An 18,735-nucleotide genomic window follows, 5' to 3' on the forward strand; every position below is an offset into this window, starting at 1 on the left:
AGAGAGCTTTGCCTTCTCTGCTCCTCCAGGGCTCCTTCCCTCGGATCCCGGGATGCTGGAATCCCTCTGGCACTTGATATCCCTTCTGATCCCAAATCCGGGCCCAGCACTGGCACTGGGTTCGTTTTGAAGCATCTCCCTGGCTCTGGCAGAATTTTGGGAGGAGAGGAAGGGACAGGGATGCTAAGAGCTCCTCTTCGACCACCCAAACTGGGACAAAACCAGTTCAGGAAGGCTCACCTTGGCTTCCCACTGGTTTTTGGCTGGGGTGGAGCAGGATTTCAGAGGGATGTGAGCTGATTTCCGTGCAGCCCAGCACCAGCCAGCCTGGTTTGGCCACGCTCACTATAAAAAGCACAAACAGAATTAAATATTTTTGCCCTGCCAGCCTTTCCCAGGCTGAGGAGCTCGCTCTGGGAGCAGCACCGAGCCCTCTGCCCCTTCCCAGGGAGACTTCCAGGCCACTCCTGATTTCCAGAGGGGATTTGATTGCCTCAATTACAAAGCCAGGAGAGAGAGGGAGTTGCTTGCAGCCGATCCTGCCTGACTGGACTGGGAGCAAGCCCTGGGCAAGGCTCTGGTCTCGGGCTGAGCTTTGATTTCAGCTCAGCGAGGGCAGATCTGCTTCCCTTCCCTCCTCCCCATCAAAGGCTCTGGGATCAAACCTCTGCTCTGCTCCACGCTGGAATATTTCCCTTTTGGTTTTTTTTTTCCCTTATTGAATAGGATGAGATCATTTCCAGGTCCAGGATTTTATTCCCAAATGGCAGAATGGTTTGGGATGGAAGGGATTTTGGGGATCATCCCATTCCCACCATCCCAGGGTTGGGACACTTCCAGGGATCAGACAGCCCCAGATAATCAAAGAAACCTCTCCCAGCGCCTCTCCACCCTCACCTAAAGCCCTTCCAGCCCTGGAAATGGGGGAGAAAATCTGGAATCCCTGCTGGGAGCAGAGCAGAGCCGCAATCAGCTCATCCACCCCCAGCTCTGGCCGCAGCAGCTCCTTCCTGCCCCAACCCCTCCTTCGGCAGCGCGGCGGGGTCAGCGCTGTCCCCAGGCCGGGGGGTGAATGGTGGCACTGTCCCGCTGTCCCCGCCGGGGCGCGGAGGGGTGAGGCAATGCCCGGCTCGCCATCCCCATCCCTTCCCTTCCCATCCCGGCCGGGACTGTGTGTCTGGACAAGCTCTCCGCAGCTGTTCTGCGGCTCTCGCCGAACAAAGAGCACTTTCATGGCTGCGGGCAGAGCGCGGCGCTGGGCTGTGCAGGCGGGCTGAGGGGCTCGGCAGCCCCCCGGTGCCCCTCGGGGTGGGTGGGCATCACCCTGCCCCGGGCGCTGACCGAACCTCTGCGCCCCTGGCACTGCGGGCATTCCCTTCGCTGCGTCCCTGAGAACATTCCCAAAACATTCCCAAGCTTTGCCACCATCCTGGACTCTCCACCAGCTCCCCTTTTGCTGCTAAACCGAGCTCAGCCTGCCTGGGGCTGAGGAATTTGGGTTCTCTTGCTTCCCTTTCCTCCCCTCATCTGCATTCAAACCTCTGCCTCTGCTCCACGCTGGAATATTTTCCTTTAGTTCTATCCTTTTGGTCCTATTTTTTCCCCACTTATTGAATAGGATGAGATCAGTCCAGGTCCAAGGATTTTACCTCTGCTCCATGCTGGAATATTTTCCTTTAGTTCTATCTTTCTGGCCCTATTTTTTCCCCACTTATTGAATAGGATGAGATCAGTCCAGGTCCAAGGAATTTACCTCTGCTCCATGCTGGAATGTTTTCCTTTGGTTCTATTTTTTTGGTCCTATATTTATTTCCCTTATTGTCTAGGATGGGATCAGTCCCAGTCCCAAGGATTTTACCTCTGCCTCTGCTCCACACTGAAATATTTTCATTTTTCCCCTTATTGACTAGGATGGGATCACTCCCAGTCCCAAGGATTTTACCTCTGCCTCTGCTCCACGCTGGAATATTTTCCTTTAGTTCTATCTTTCTGGCCCTATTTTTTCCCCACTTATTGAATAGGATGAGATCAGTCCAGGCCCAAGGATTTTACCTCTGCTCCATGCTGGAATATTTTCCTTTGGTTCTATTTCTTTGGTCCTATATCTTTCCCCCTTATTGACTAGGGAGGGATCACTCCCAGGTCCAAGGATTTTACCTCTGCCGCTGGAATATTTTCATTTTTCCCCTTATTGACTAGGATGGGATCAGTCCAGGCCCAAGGATTTTACCTCTGCCTCTGCTCCACGCTGGAATATTTTCCTTTAGTTCTATCTTTCTGGTCCTATTTTTTCCCCACTTATTGAATAGGATGGGATCACTCCCAGGCCCAAGGATTTTATTCCCAATCACAAAACAGTTTGGGACAAAAGGTGTTTTAGGATCATCCCATTCCCACCTCCCGCCATCCCAGGCTTTCCCCTTTCCCCCTTTTCCCGGCTGGAACACTCCAGGAGAGCAGGAGCAGCGCCAGGCTGGAGTTCCTGACTCAGAGCTGCGCTGATGGATGAGGCTGGAGAGCACTTTGGCTAATTGCGAGGCTCTGCCAGGATCGCTGACAGCTCCGGAGCTGCTGACACACACCCTGGAGGCTCCGGAGCTGCCAGGCTCGGGCTTGGCTCCTCTCCCGCTCCCTGCAGCAATCCCGGCGGCCCTGGGGGGGCTGGGGGGCCCTGCTGGGTGGGTTTCACCCTGGCTGAGGGTTTAGGGCAGTTTGGGGCCTGGCAGAGGGGAGGGAGGGAGATCCCCCTGGGGTGCATCCCGCTGGGAAAATGTTCCTCCAAACCCCAGAGGGGATTTGAGAAGGTTTTGGGGAAAGGATCAGGGAATGGTTGGGTTGGAAGGGATTTTTGGAGGTCATCCTGTCCCTCTGCCCTGCATGGAGATTTCCCCTGGATTTTTCCTTTCCTCTCTTCCCACTTCTTGTTGGCTTTTTAAAATTTGGATGCTTTGCAGTGGATCCAACAGAGATCCAGGGGAAGGAGCAGGCTGCTCTCCTCTATCCATAAATCCATCCATCCATCCATCCATCCATCCATCCTCCCATCCATCCATCCATCCATCCATCCATCCATCCATCCATCTCTCCATCCTCTTTAACCTGCCCACGGCTGAACCTCCAGCTGCTAATTCCCTCTCTTTTCCTTATTTTTCCTTATTTTTCCTTATCTTTCCTTATTTTTCCTTATTATTTTTCCTTATTATTTTTCCTTATTATTTTTCCTTATTATTTTTCCTTATTATTTTTCCTTATTTATTTTTCCTTATTTTTCCTTATTTTTCCTTATTATTTTTCCTTACCTTTCCTTATTTTATTTTTCCTTATTTTTCCTTATTTTTCCTTATATTTTTCCTTATATTTTCCCTTACATTTTCCCTTATTTTCATTTCCCAGCCTGCTGCATCCCTGTGGATGTGATTCCTCCCCAAATCCCGCTCATCCCCAGGTCGGGAGGTGCAGAGCAGCCTCAGATCCCTTTTTCCTGCTCCCTCTCTCCCTGCCTGCCCTGAGCTGAGCCGGGAGGGGAGCTGGGAACGATTCCCTAATTTTTGGTGCCATCCTGGCTGCCCGGATGGAACCCAACCCTCTCCGGGGCAGACCCTGGGAGTTATCCCATTTTAACCAGGGAAGGGAAGGGGCAGAATGCCGGGAAGGGCAGGCAGGAAGAGGTTAACTGCTCCCTGCTCCGTGTGTGAGAAGAATTCCCAACCAGAATTCCCAACAAGAATTCCCAACAAGAATTCCCAGCAAGAATTCCCAGCAAGAATTCCCAACAAGAATTCCCAACAAGAATTCCGAGCAAGAATTCCAAGCAAGAATTCCCAGCAAGAATTCTGAGCAAGAATTCCGAGCAAGAATTCCGAGCAAGAATTCCCAGCAAGAATTCCCAACAAGAATTCCAAGCAAGAATTTCCAACAAGAATTCCCAGCAAGAATTCCCAACAAGAATTCCCAACAAGAATTCCCAACAAGAATTCCCAAAAAGAATTCCCAACAGGAATTCCCAGCAAGAATTCCCAGCAAGAATTCCCAGCAAGAATTTCGAGCAAGAACTCCCAACAAGAATTCCCAACCAGAATTCCGAACAAGAATTCTGAGCAAGAATTCTGAACAAGAATTTCGAGCTAGAATTCCCAACAAGAATTCTGAAAAAGAATTCCCAGCAAGAATTCCAAGCAAGAATTCCCAACAAGAATTCCCAGCAAGAATTCCCAACAAGAATTCCCAGCAAGAATTCCCAACAGGAATTGCCAGCAAGAATTTCGAGCAAGAACTCCCAGCAAGAATTCCCAGCAAGAATTCCCAGCAAGAATTCCCAGCAAGAATTCCCAACAAGAATTCCCAACAAGAATTCCCAACCAGAATTCCCAACCAGAATTCCCAACAGGAATTCCGAGCAGAGCCCAGCTCTGGGCAAATCCCCATCCCAGCTCTGCCTCCCCTCTCCCTGGCTGAAACTCTCCCTGCTCATCCCCTCTGAGTCACTCCCAAACCGACTTCCAGAGAGCAGAAAGCTTTTCAAAGCTCCGTTTCAGTGTCCTTTTTCTTTCTTTCTTTCTCTTTTTATTTATTTTTCCTCCTTTGCCCACGCAGCAGCTGCAGGAAAGAGGTTTTGGGATAAAATTCCACACAAAAGCCTCCATCTCCCGGAGAGCCTGCGCCGATAAATCCTGCTCGGGGGGACGAAACGGAGTCAGGGGAGTGTGAAAGCGCGATTTGGGAGGGCTCTGCCCCTCCTCGCCCACCCCTGGCCATTCCAGCCCCGCCGGGAGAGGCTCCAGCTCCTGCCCGGAGGTTGCCAAGGGCTCTCGGAGGGGCTGGGAAAACCTTGGCTGCTCCGAAAAAAACAGGAGAAAAGGGAAAAAAAAGCTGGATCTCTGCATGCCCTGAATGTTAAAACTTTCCCCTTTCAAGGTTGGGTTTGGGTTTTCCGTCGGGGAGCTGCTGGGGGATTTGGGGGGTTTTGTGGCTTCTGTGGTTGTTTGTCACACGGAGCTGGGGACATCCTGGGATCAGCACGGGGCAGGGATGGCACTGGTGGGAACTGGGGTTTCCCAGATTTCTGGGATTTCCCAGATTTCTGGGATTTTAAAGAGCTCTAGGCAGAGGGAAATCAGTGGGGTTTGCCCAGGGAAGTGAGGATTCATCCCTGGAATTGTCCAGGCTGGAGCAAGGTGGGATATTGGGAGGAGTTCCTGGAAGGCAGGGAGGGAATGGGATCAGATTTTTGGTCCCTTCCCACCCCAAACCATTCCATGATTCCCCATTTCCCTCGGAAAAGGTTAAAGGACAACCTTTAGCCAGGCCCTGAGCTAAATTTGAGCTAAATCTGAGCTAAATTTGAGCCAAATTTGAGCCAAATCTGAGCCAAATCTGAGCCAAATTTGGCATTCCAGCTTTCTCAGGGTTGGTGACATCCTCCAGATGTCCTCGGCATGGGGTGGCCAGCTGGGAAATCCGACCCCAAACAGCTGGGGAAAGAGTGGGAAGACCCTGGGAATTCTGTGGTGGGATGAGGGCAGAGATTGGGAATGTCTAATTTCATTGGGACAAAATTCCTTATGTAGAAAATGGTCCAAAATCCTCTGGAATTTAAACCAGGAATGGTTTCATGCATTGCCCTTGGAATATCCCTCAGCCCCACACCTCTTCATCCACAATTCCCACATCCCCAATCCTGCCCCACATCTCTGCCCCACATCCCCAATCCTGCCCCACATCCCCAATCCTGCCCCACATCCCAAATCCTGCCCAACATCCCTGCCTCATATCCCCAATCCTGCCCCACACCCCAAATCCTGTCCCACATCCCTGCCCCACATCCCCAATCCTGCCCCAAATCCTGCCCCACATCCCAAATCCTGCCCCACACCCCAATCCTGCCCCAAATCCAGCCCCACATCCCAAATCCTGCTCGAAATCCAGCCCCACATCCCAAATCCTGCCCCATATCCTACATCCCAAATCCTGCTCCACATCCCAAATCCTGCCCATATCCCCCAATCCTGCCCCACGTCCGAAATCCTGCCCCACATCCCCAAATCCTGCCCCACACCCCAAATCCTGCCCCACATCCCACATCCCAAATCCTGCCCCATATCCCAAATCCTGCCCCACACCCCAAATCCTGCCCCACATCCCAAATCCTGCCCCACACCCCAAATCCTGCCCCACATCCCCAATCCTGCCCCACATCCCAAATCCTGCCCCATATCCCAAATCCTGCCCCATATCCCCAAATCCTGCCCCACATCCTTCCCCACATCCCAAATCCTGTCCCAAATCTGCCCCCATCCCTGCCCCACATCCCTGCCCCACATCCCCAATCCTGCCCCAAATCCTGCCCCACATCCCTAAATCCTTCCCCACATCCCAAATCCTTCCCCACACCCCAAATCCTGCCCCACACCCCAATCCCTGCCCACATCCCAATCCCTGCCCCACATCCCCAATCCTGCCCCAAATCCCACCCCACACCCCAAATCCCGCCCCACATCCCACACCCCAAATCCTGCCCCACATCCCACATCCCCCATCCCTGCCCCACACCCCAATCCCGCCCCACATCCCCCCCAGCCCTGCAGCCCCATTCCCCTGCCCGGCAGCAGCAGAACCGCTGCGGCTGCACTTTCCCTGCCCAGCTCATCCCATTTCTCTCCCCGCCGCTCCCAAACCCCTTTCAAGGATTCCCAGCAACGCAGCTCAGCAATCCATTTGGCGGCTCGAGGCAGCCAGGAGGGGAATTTTTGATTTCCCAGTTATTAGCGGATGACAAGGTGAGGGAACGGGGGGAAGATTGATCGCCCAGCCAAGCGTTTTTACTTTCCCAATTAATCCTGGCGTGATTGTAATCAATCCGGGAGAGGGAGGAACGCGATGGGAATGTTTCCCTGCCCGCGGGGGATGGATGGAGAGATTTTTCTGCTGGAAAAAACTCGGGGAAAATGGGCTGGGATGGGATTTCTGCGAGGGAAAATGGATATTTTCCCAGCGCGGGGAGCGGATTGAGGCCATCAATCCGCATTTGGGAGGCTCTGTGGCCACAGGGAATTCCGGCAGGAGGGATTCCAGCAGCTCTGACTGCTTTTGGGGTTGGGATTTGGTGCTGGAGGAGGGTTTGCCCTCAAGTTCACGCTGGGTTTTCCTTCTTTTTTTTCCCTTTTCCCCCTTTTTTTTCCCTTTTTCCCTTTTTTTTTTTTCCCTTTTTCCCATTTTTTTTTCCCTTTTTCCCCTTTTTTTTTCCCTTTTTCCCCTTTTTTTCCCCCTTTTCCCCCTTTTTTTCGGGTCAAGGATTCCTTGTGGTTCACTGAGTGCTTTTGTTGCCGAGCTGGGGTTGAGTTGTGAACCCTGCTGGAGGTTCAGGGCCACCAAACCTGACCCTAAAAGGGCTGTGGGGGCTCTGATCTCCGGGATTTGGGACTAAAAATCCCAAAATCCCTGCTGACCACAGCCCTTCATCCCAGTCCCATCTTAAAACTCTTCTAGGGCTGGGGGAGCTCTGATCTCCAGGATTTGGGACTAAAAATCCCAAAATCCCTGGGTGACCACAGCCCTTCATCCCATCCTATCCTAAAATCTGGGGAGGCTCTAATCTCCAGGATTTGGGACTAAAAATCCCAAAATCCCTGGGTGACTGCAGCTCTTCATCCCATTCCTATCCTAAAACACCTCTGGGGTTGTGGGGAGCTCTGATCTCTGGGATTTGGCCCCAAAAAATCCCAAAATCCTTGGTGATGGCAGCTCTTCATCCCATCCTATCCTAAAATCTGGGGAGGCTCTGATCTCCAGGATTTGGCCCCAAAAATCCCAAAATCCCTGGCTAACCAAAGCCCTACATCCCATTCCTATCCTAAAACACCTCTAGGGCTGAGGGGACTCTGATTTCTGGAATTTGGGACCAAAAATCCCCAAATCCCTGGGTGACCACAACCCTTCATCCCATCCTCTGGGGTTGTGGGGAGCTCTGATTTCTGGGATTTGACCACAAAAATCCCAAAATTCTTGGTGACCACAGCCCTTCATCCCATCCTAAAACACTTCTAGGATTGTGGGAGGCTCTGATCTCCAGGATTTGGCCCCAAAAATCCCAAAATCCCTGGGTAACCTCAGCCCTTCATCCCAGCCCATCCCAAACTCCTCCACCCTGTCATTAAAGCTCCAAACCCTCGGCGGTTTGGGGTTTTCTCTGGGATTTGAGGGAATTTGGGCACATTCAGCACAATTCCCTGCTCTCCACGCCTCGGAGCAAATCCCAAATCCCGGCAGTTCCTAATCCCACATTCCAGGAGATCAGCTGGAAGTTTTCTCCCAGTTTTTAACCCCATTTTGGGGAGGAAGATGCTGAATTCTCGAATTTCTCCCTCCAGGATGTGATAAATCCTTGTGTTCTCCTGAATTTTTTTTTTTTTGGAAAGGCTTTTGCAGGCCAAAGGATTTGCAGGTCCAAGTTTTTGGATTCCCAAGTTTTTGGATTCCCAAGTTTTTGGACGCCCAAAATTTATGGATGCCCAAGTTTTCATATTCCCAAATTTTTGGATGCCCAAATTTTTTCATTCCCAAGTTTTTGGATGCCCAAATTTTCAGATGCCCAAATTTTTGCATTCCTAAATTTTTGGATACCCAAATGTTTGGATTCCCAAAATTTTTGGATGCCCAAGTTTTTGGATACCAAATTTATGGATGCCCAAATTTTTGGATTCCAAAATTTTTGGATTCCCAAGTTTTTGGATACCCAAATTTTTGGGGTCCCAAGTTTTTGGATGCCCAAATTTTTGGATTCCCAAATTTTTGCAAGCCCAAGGATTTGCAGGCCCAAGTTTTTGGATTCCCAAGTTTTTGGATTCCCAAGTTTTTGGATTCCCAAGTTTTTGGATTCCCAAATTTTTGGGTGCCCAAGTTTTTGGATTCCCAAATTTTCGGATGCCCAAATTTTTGGATTCCCAAACTTTTGGATACCCAAGTTTTTTGATTCCCAAATTTTTGGATGCCTAAATTTTTGTATTCCCAAATTTTTGGATGCCCAAATTTTTGGATTCCCAAACTTTTGGATTCCCAAATTTTTGGATGCCCAAATTTTTGTATTCCAAAATTTTTGGATTCCCAAGTTTTTGGATACCCAAATTTTTGGATACCAAATTTTTGGATACCAAATTTATGGATGCCCAGATTTTTGGATTCCCAAGCATTTGGATTCCCAATTTTTTGGGGTTCCATATTTTTGGATTTCAAAATTTTTGGATGCCCAAGGATTTGCAGGCCCAAATTTTTGGATTCCCAAGTTTTTGGATTCCCAAATTTTTGGATTCCCAAACTTTTGGATGCCTAAATTTTTGGATTCCCAAACTTTTGGATTCCCAAATTTTCAGATTCCCAAATTTTTGGATTCCCAAACTTTTGGATGCCTAAATTTTTCGATTCCCAAGCATGTGGATACCCAAATTTTTGGGGTCCCAAGTTTTTGGATGCCCAAATTTTTGGATACCAAATTTTTGGATTCCCAAACTTTTGGATGCCCAAATTTTTGGATACCAAATTTTTGGATGCCCAAACTTTTGGATGACTGAATTTTTGGATTCCCAAGCATTTGGATTCCCAAATTTTTGGGGTCCCAAGTTTTTGGATTCCCAAATTTTTGGATTTCTAAATTTTTGGATTCCCAAATTTTTTCATTCCCAAATTTTTGCAGCCCCAACAGAGCGACCCTTTGGGAATCTCCAGCGGGGTTAACCCTATATTTGATGTCTGCCAGCCCTCAGTCCTGCTCCCCCCCGAGCCCTAATTAACAGATTTGCTAATTTGGGTGTCATTACCCGGGCAGACAGGGAGCACCCCAGGGACAGGTGGCTCCAGCTGCTCGGCGGTGACATCGGGAGGGTTTTTAGTGTCACACAAAAGGCGTGTGGCAGAGCTGGGAGCAGCGGGAGGGATTGAACTTGAAAGGGAAAGGAGGGAAAGGGATAAAAAAATCACTTTAAAAATCGTCTTGGGGATTATTGGAGATAGAGAGGGAGGGATGGAGGGATGGGGACAGTGGGATGGATGATGGGGACACTGGGATGGATGATGGGGACACTGGAATACAGGATGGGGACACTCAGATGGAGGGATGGGGACACTGGGATGAAGGGATGGGGACACTGGGATGGACGATGGGGACACTGGAATGGAGGATGGGGACTTTGGGATGCAGGATGGGGACACTGGGATGGAGGGATGGGGACACTGGGATGGAGGGATGGGGACACTGGGATGGAGGGATGGGGACATTGGGATGATGGGGACACTGGGAAGCAGGATGGGACACTGGGATGAAGGGATGGGGACACTGGGATGGACGATGGGGACACTGGAATGGAGGATGGGGACTTTGGGATGCAGGATGGGGACACTGGGATGGAGGGATGGGGACACTGGGATGGAGGGATGGGGACACTGGGATGGAGGGATGGGGACATTGGGATGATGGGGACACTGGGAAGCAGGATGGGACACTGGGATGAAGGGATGGGGACACTGGGATGGACGATGGGGACACTGGAATGGAGGATGGGGACTTTGGGATGCAGGATGGGGACACTGGGATGCAGGGATGGGGACACTGGGATGGAGGGATGGGGACACTGGAATACAGGGATGGGGACACTGGGAGCAGGGATGGGGACACTGGGATGGACGATGGGGACAGTGGGATGCAGGATGGGGACAGTGGGATGCAGGATGGGACACTGGGAGCAGGATGGGGACACTGGGATGAAGGATGGGGACACTGGGATGCAGGATGGGGACAGTGGAATGCAGGGATGGGACACTGGGATGCAGAGTGGGGACACTGGGAGCAGGGATGGGGACACTGGGATGAAGGGATGGGGAAAAAAAACCCTTTTCCCTTTCTTCCTTCTCCCCTTTCCCTTCTTCCTTCTCCCTTTTCCCCTTCTATCTTCTCCCTTTCCTGCCTCTTCCTTCTCCCTTTTCCCCTTCTTCCTTCTCCCTTCTTCCTGCTCCCTTCTCTCCTTTTTCTTTCTCCCTTTCCCCTTCTTCCTTCTCCCTTTCCCCTTCTTCCTTCTCCCTTTTTTCCTTCTTCCTTCTCCCTTTTCCCTTCTCCCTTTCCCCTTCTTCCTTCTCCTTTTTCTCCTTCTCCCTTCTCCCTTTTCCTTTTTCCCCTTCTCCCTTTTCCCCTTTCCCCCTTCTTCCTTCTCCCCTTCTTCCTTCTCCCTTTTCCCCTTCTCTCTTCTCCCTTTTCCCTTTTCCCTTCTCCCTTTCCTCCTCTCCATTCCCCCCAAAAAACCCTCAAAATTCCCTCCCAAAATCCCTCAGAACCGCGAGGAACCAAACCCTGCCTAACTCCTTGCAGCTTTCCCAGGATATTTGGATTTTCCAGAGCCAGCTCCAGCCAAGCTCCCGGCAGTTTTCCCCAGCCCCAGTTCACCAGGAAGAGCTGAGATAAACCCCGGCGGTTTGTGTGTTTTTGGGAGTTGCTGTTTATTTGTTTTTGGTGTTGATTCGCCAAGGAATTCACCTCTGTTTTCTCACAGGAACATCCGAACTCCTCGGCCTGTTTCTCCTTTTATCAGCTCGGCAATTCCATGGGGGAATTGTCCCTAAAAGGGTTTGGGGGTGATTTTCTTCTTTCCCTGCTTTTGGGGAAAATCCTTCTCCTTGGGAAATCTCCACCAGGAGAGTTGGGGTGCTCACATCTCACCTCCACCAAAAAAACCCCACAAAGCTGAGAAATTCTGCTCCACACCAGACCAGATTGGGGCAAAAACATGAAAAAAAAAACCAACAAAAAAAAGCTGTGAAATCCATTTTTCTCCTCACATCCCAGCTTCGGAAGCAGATGGCGGGGTGGGGCTAAAAGGAGAGAACTCACCAAACACAAAAATTGCCCAAATCCAGCGGAAATAATTCCTGCCCTCCTCCTCCTCCCCACGAGGTGCTGGAGCAGAGATCCCCAGCTGGTTCCTTCCACCTCGAGCTGAGCTCCTTCCTGGGATTTCCACTCCAGCAGAGCTCGAGGAATACAATAAAAATTAATAATTAAAACAGCGGGAGGAAAGGAAAGAAAAAAATAAAAAAAAAATCAGCTGCCAGGGCGCTGGAATATTTTTAGCTGATGGCTGGAGTTTGTAACAACAACAGGGATGGAGTTGTGGAGCTCCTGGGTGAGGATTTGTTGGGCCTGGGCTTGGCTTGGGTGGATGGAGTTTCCCCACTGCTTCTTGTCCAAAAATTTAGGGTTTTGGGGGAAGTTTTTGGGTAGGAAAATGGGATGGTGTGGATTTTCTTCGGGTCGCTTCACCCTGAAATTCTTTGGGGTTTTGCAGTGTGAGAAAGTCTGGTAGGTTTGGGGTTATCCTCTGCTAGGTTTCCTGCAGACCTGAGAAGGTTCTGAGTTGCTTTTTTCCCCAAAATGATCTCTCTGATGGTGATTTTTATCCCTGAGGTGACAAAACTCTGCCTGCTGTGGATCAGCCAGCCTTCCCTCGGTGCTCAGCTGGGAATTCCCATTTGCAGGAAAAATGGATGAAATTTCACTTTTTTGGGTGAAAATCTGGGAGAAGCTGTGGGGCTACGAGAAGAACCCCAAATAACTGTGGGAACGCCTGGGGTGACGCAGAAAATGTTCAGGATGCAAACCCCACGGCAGCTGGGATGTTTCCAGGTGGATTTGTGGGATATTTCCAGGCGGATTTGTGGGATGTTTCCAGGTGGATTTGTGGGATATTTCCAGGTGGATTTGTGGGATATTTCCAGGCGGATTTGTGGGATATTTCCAGGCGGATTTATAGGATATTTCCAGGCGGATTTGTGGGATATTTCCAGGCGGATTTGTGGGATCTCTGCTACTCCATCCTCCTCGGGGTGCTGCTGGGAACACTCAGCGAGATTGTTTCATTTCTAGAAATGAAATAAATGAGAGAAGGAGAGGAACGGGATTGTGACATCCACAGGGCACGGAGCTCTCGGGATTTTGGGAACGAGCAGGATGGAGGCACAGAGCCTCCAGGGCAGGATGTTCATCCCGGCGACACGCCTGTGTCACATCCTGGGCTGGCAGGTGGCACTGGCAGGTTAAACTTCACCCGGGTCACGTTCAGTGCCATCAGGGGGAAGCAGGCTGGCCGAGCGCCTCTGGGGGATGGATAATTTACGGAGGGCAGGAGCGATATCCCTCCCCCGGCGCCACTTAACTCTTCCTTTTCTCTCCGCCCTAATTGCTCGGGACAGGTGGGGAAATCGCGCCGCAGCCCCCGAGGGACGGCAGGGCAGCAGGTCACCGCGCTGGGGGACAGAGGGGACAGATCCCCCCGTGCCCTGGGAGTGTCCCAGGCCAGGCTGGACAGGGCTGGGAGCAGCGTGGGACAGGGGAAGGTGTCCCTGGGTGGCAGGGGGTGGCCTGAGATGAGTTTTAAGGTGTTTTCCAACCCAGAGCGTTCCACGATTCCATAATCTGCCACGGCCGGGGCACAGCCCTGAGCACCACAGCCCCGAGAACCGCGGTGACAGCCATGTCCCCGGCGCGGGTGGCTCGATGGAGCACCCGGAGGGTCCCTGCAGAGCAGGACCAAGCCTGCCTCAGTTTCCCCGTGGGGACAAACCGGGAGCATCCTTGCTGCCAACCCTGAGGTGTCCGGGAGGGAAACTCGGGGGTGCGAGATGGAGGGGGGACAGCCCGGGACAGGGCTGGGGACACCCGGGACGGGGCTGGGGACACCCGGGACAGGGCTGGGGACAGCTGCCGCTCCCGGTGAGGGGGTGGCGGGGCCGGCTGCGGTCCCTACACCTTTAAAAGTCTCCTCACGTTGCGGCGCTGATTATCCATTAACCCGAGGCGAGCTCCCTTTCCTGGGGGCGGCGTTCGCGGCGGCTCCGCACCGAGCGCTGCCAGCAGGGCGGGCGGGCGGCCGAGCTGCCTTCCTCCCTCCCTCCCTTCCTCCTTTTCTCCCTCCCTCCTCTCCCCCTAACCCCCGCTCCCTCCTTATCAGCAATTCAGATTGCATGCAAATCTGCGCGCTTTCTTCCAGGGCCGCGGCGGCGAGCGCCGAGCGCTTCCCGGCGGCTTCGGGGAGCCAGATCTCCTCCTCCTCCTCCTCCTCCTCCTCCTCCTCCTGGGATTTTCCTCCTTCTCCCCTCCCCTGCTCTCCCCTCCCCTCGCTGCCTCCCTCCCTCCCTCCCTCCTCTCTTTCTTTCCTCCTTTTCACCTCCTGGAACAAAAGTGGCCCTTTCGGCTGCGCCAGCGCTTGCCTGCGAGCGGGGCCGCTTTGTCTGCGCGCACCGCCGGGGCACCGGCACGGCCAGCGGGCCGCCACCGCCACCGCGAGCATGGGGACAGCGCGGGCCGCCGGTGCCCGGGCGCTGCTGGCGCTGCTGGCGCTGGGACTGCGCCTGGGACCGGCCTTGGCGAGCTGCCCCGAGCGGGAGCTGGAGCGCAGGGAGGAGGAGGCCAACGTGGTGCTCACGGGCACGGTGGAGGAGATCATGAACGTCGATCCGGTGCACCACACCTACTCCTGCAAGGTAAACCGCCCGGGGGGGGTTTCCTCCGCGCGGGGTTTGGGGTGGAATTGGGGGTTTTTAGGCTGCGGGGAGGCTGCCGCTGGTCCGGCGGCGGGGCGGGGGATGGCTGGAGGTTGCTTTTTATGGGCATTTCCCTGCTCGGCGCGATGCGGAGCTGCTTCCCAACTTTCCGCGCCCCGCTGCCGGGAAGGTGCGGGGAGCCCGCCGTGCCTCCCCCCGGCCGCCGCTCGCTGCTGACTTTCGCAGCATCTCGAGTTCCTGCGGCCCGAGCTATTGTTTAACCACCGACCTGGCCTCGGGCGGTGGGGTTTTGTTATCTCCCCCCGAAGCCGAGAGACGCTGAAGTCCCGAACAACCTGAAATCCCATCCGCCCGCTTGACAGAAAACGTGCAGGGTGGTTTAACCCTTGCCGGGGCGGGAACCTCGCAAGGACACGCTCTTCCCTTGCCTTTTCCTCCTCTCCCCTCCCCTTTTCCTCCGCAAACAATCGGTGCCCAGCCGGGCCGGGAGAGGGGAAGGTGAACTTTTCCCCGCAGCATCCCCCGAGCATCTCCAGCCCAGCCGCTGCCCCGTGCCCGCTCCCGGCGCCCCCCGACCCATCTGCGGCTGGGATCGCAGCCCCTCCAGGCGACAGCAGCCACCGTCTGTTTGCCGAGCGTCTGGCACATCCTGGGTGCTCCGCCGAGAATTAATGAGCTGCTGCCAGCAGCCGCTGGCCTGTGGGGCACAGATGGATGTGGCCACCTGAGGCCGGCGCGAGGTTGCCGCGGGGAGGTGGCCCGGTGGTGCTGGGGGGCGAGGCGGAAAGGGCCGGGTGGGGAATGAATGCCTTTTTCTCGCACTGCGGACGCGCAGCGAGGTGGCTGGCTGGCAGGAAATCAGCTTGCAGCAGCAGAGCTGGACGCTGGGCCAGGGGAAGGTGGGGTGGGAAAAACTGGGATGGAGAGAGCTGGGATGGGAAGAGCTGAGACGGAGAAAGCTGGGATAGGAAGAGCTGGGATGGGAAAAACTGGGATGGGGGAGAAGCTGGGATGGGAAAATTTGGGATAGGGGGAAGCTGGCATAGGAAAAATTGGGATGGGAAAAACTGGGATGAGGAAAAGCTGGGATAGGGAGAAGCTGAGATGGGAAAAATTGGGATGGAGAAAACTGGGATGGGAAAAAGCTAGGATAGGGAGAAGCTGGGATAGGAAAATTGGGATGGGGAAAACTGGGATGGGAAAATTTGGGATAGGGGGAAGCTGGGATAGGAAAAATTGGGATGGGAAAAACTGGGATGAGGAAAAGCTGGGATAAGGAAAAGCTGGGATGAGGAAAAGCTGGGATGAGGAAAAGCTGGGATGGGAAGAGCTAGGATGGGGAAAAGCTAGGATAGGGAGAAGCTGGGATAGGAAATATCGGGATGGGGAAAACTGGGATGGGAAAAGCTGCCTGCTCAGCAGCTCTGCCTCTGCAAGGTGCAATCCATCCCCAGCTGGAGCAGCCAGGAGGGGAATGGAGCTGCCCTGGTGGCTTTCGGTGAAGCGCAGTTTGGGTTCCTTACATCGGGAAGGGAATCTCTCCTCCCCGCCTGTCCCTGAGCAGTGCCAGGGAGAGGTTTGTGCTGCTCGCTCTGGAGTTTGGGATTTTGCTGCTGCCTGTTCCTGGTTTTGAAAGAGCATGGAAAAGTCAGGATGTGCTCCTGAGAGAGCATTCCGGTCCTGTCAGAGGGAAAGCAGGGAAGCTTCCTCCCCGTCCCATATCCCAATATCCCATATCCCATCCCATTATCTCATATCCCATCCCAATATTCCATATCCCACCCCATTATCCCATCCCAATATCCCATCCCAATATCCCATATCCCATCCCATATCCCATTATCCCATCCCATATCCCATATCCCATTATCCCATCCCATATCCCATTATCCCATCCCATATCCCATATACCGTCCCATATCCCACCCCATATCCCATTATCCCACCCCATTATCGCACCCCATTCTCCCATCCCATATCCCATTCTCCCATCCCATATCCCATATCCCATCCCATCCCATCCCACATCCCATCCCACATCCCATCCCATATCCCATCCATCCTGCTGGCTCTCCAGTCACGCTGTGACATTCAGGAATTTCCACACCACACTGCTCCCCGCTCCCTTTCCCTGCCCATCAGCCCACCCTGTGGCATTTCCAGCGGCATTTCACGGGAAAATATCTTTGGGATGGGATTTGGGGTGTCCCAAGGACTTGGGGAAGCAGCTAAACCTCCCCTCGCCGCAATGACTTGGGGATGTGCAGCTCTGCAGCAGCTCTCGGCTTATTTCCCTCCTAAAATCTCCCAAAGTCTCGGAATTGTGTGGATTTTGCTGCTGCTGGGTTGGCCATCCCTGCAGTTTGTAATATTTTTTTTAGCAAAACCTAAATTCCAGCAGCAAATTGGGATTAAACCTGACCCCAGGCTCCCGCTGGCCTCCTGCCCCTGCCGAGCTGGGATAAATCCAACCTGCTGAGGAAATTCCTGCCTCGATCCCTCGCCTGCCCTGCCCTGGAATCACTCCCCAGACCCCTTATCTCCTGCCAGCTTCCCCCTTATCTGCAGGGGCAAGGCGAGGGCGCAGCGGGCGCGGGGAGTTCCCTGGAGCCCACACCCCAAAATCCCGAGGATTCCCGGAGCTGGGTGGTCCGGCACGTGGCGAATCGCTGAATTCCTTTTCCCAGTTCGGCTCCGAACCCTCCCGGCTTTGAAAGCTCCGATAGCCGCAGATAAGCGAGAGGAGAAATGCGAATTTAATCTCAGATAAACACCCCGAAATAGCTGCCAGCCGTTCCTGCGCGGCCGGGGGAGCTGGGGAAGGAGGGACAGGCTGACAGAATTCCCCAAAAGTGGTTCTGGGTGGCTTTTCCATGGGATTTGAGGCTCCCGACTGCTGCTCCGGTGTGGGGTGGCATTGTCCCTTCCTGTCCCCTCGAGTGCCTCACGCGGGGCTGCCCCGATGGGTAGGAAGGCTATTTATAGGACAAATCAGGTTCTGTGTGTTGTAGGAAGTGTGGGGAAGGATGTGGATCCTGTTCCGGACAATGGAACCCATTTTTGGGGGGATTTTTGGGGGGAGGTGGGTTCTGGGGAAAAGCAGGGAAAAGGCACAGAGAGGAACGAAAAAGGGGAAAGGGTTAGAAACAGAGCTGATTATTGTTTGCATCTCCCAAAACTGGCAAAATTTAGTGGTGACCCCACTGGGTGTTTCCCGTCCCGAGTGACAGCTCCTCCGGAGGGGACTTTGCTCCAACTTCTCCTGTGAATTTACAAAACCAAACCCGGCGGTGTATTCCCGGCAGGAATGTCCCTGCACAGGTGGTCCCTCTCCCTACTGTGGGATGCACTGCCTGGCATGTCGGGAAATCCTTTTATTTCTGGGTTTTTAATTTTTTTATATTTTTTTTGCTGCCCTTAAACACACCCTCGCAAAGATCCACCCGGATAAAGTTGTCTCCTCTCTCCCTCTGCCTCCCCGGCAGCTCCAAAACCCCCTGAAATCCAATATTTTCTGCCCCCCCTGGACAACCAGAGCTCTCCAGCCCAGGGTCCTCCTTCCAAACAGGTCCTACCCAATTTTTTCCTCCCTCTCCCTTCCTCCTCTCCCCCAGCCTTGGCTGCCGCCGGTGAGTCAGCGGTGACAAAGTCTTAATTGTGCGCGCTGATGAATGGGATGCCCTCCAGGTAATCGCCTGGGCTTTGGAGGCTCCACATCCATTCATTAGGGAGCAGGGTGGGGAGGAGGCCGCTGGACTCTGATGTTCCTGGGGAGCTCCGCAGCCACGCCAATTAACGCCAATTACCATCTGCTGCAGAGCAGGGGGAGAATTCAGATTTTTTTTTTTCTTCCCCCCCCCAAAAAAAAAAAACCCCGAGCTGTGAAAATGCCCCTCTCGCACCTCGCAGCGCCAGCCTCGGGCTGTGTTTTCTGCCCGCGGGAGGAGGTTTTTTCCCCCTTTTGTGTGCTTTGTGGGGCTGGGTTTGTGCCCTGCTCGCTGCTCGCCTCCTCCACAGGCTGCCCTGGGGCTGCGGGAGCAGCAGGAGGAGGAGGAGGTGGGGCTGCGGGAAGGTGTCTGGGCTTGACTGCGGGGAGAGAGCAGCTCCGGCCCGGGGAGGAGGCTGGGGAGCAGCTGGGGAGGCACGAGGGGTTGGGAGTTTGGGATTGTGCATTTCTCACCTGGGGAGGCAGGTGGG

The 18,735-nt window shown here is 53.5% G+C and overlaps 1 protein-coding gene across 4 annotated transcripts in view; it reads left to right on the forward strand.

Moving 5' to 3' along the window:
* Nucleotides 1-13,967: 13,967 nt before the first annotated feature.
* AGRN (agrin) overlaps nt 13,968-18,735 on the forward strand; it is a 109,204-nt gene continuing 104,436 nt past the window's right edge. For 3 of the 4 annotated variants that reach the window (XM_085080174.1, XM_085080175.1, XM_085080176.1), the window contains exon 1: nt 13,968-14,517. In XM_085080174.1, coding sequence (XP_084936300.1) covers nt 13,999-14,517 — 519 coding nt within the window. In that variant the 5' untranslated portion in view covers nt 13,968-13,998. The remainder of the gene's footprint in view (nt 14,518-18,735) is intronic. The other variant, XM_085080178.1, reaches the window with a different exon arrangement.

The sequence above is a fragment of the Lichenostomus cassidix genome, chromosome 21, assembly GCF_008360975.1.
Source record: "Lichenostomus cassidix isolate B80296 chromosome 21, HeHo_3.0, whole genome shotgun sequence".
NCBI classification, from domain to species: Eukaryota; Metazoa; Chordata; class Aves; order Passeriformes; family Meliphagidae; genus Lichenostomus; species Lichenostomus cassidix.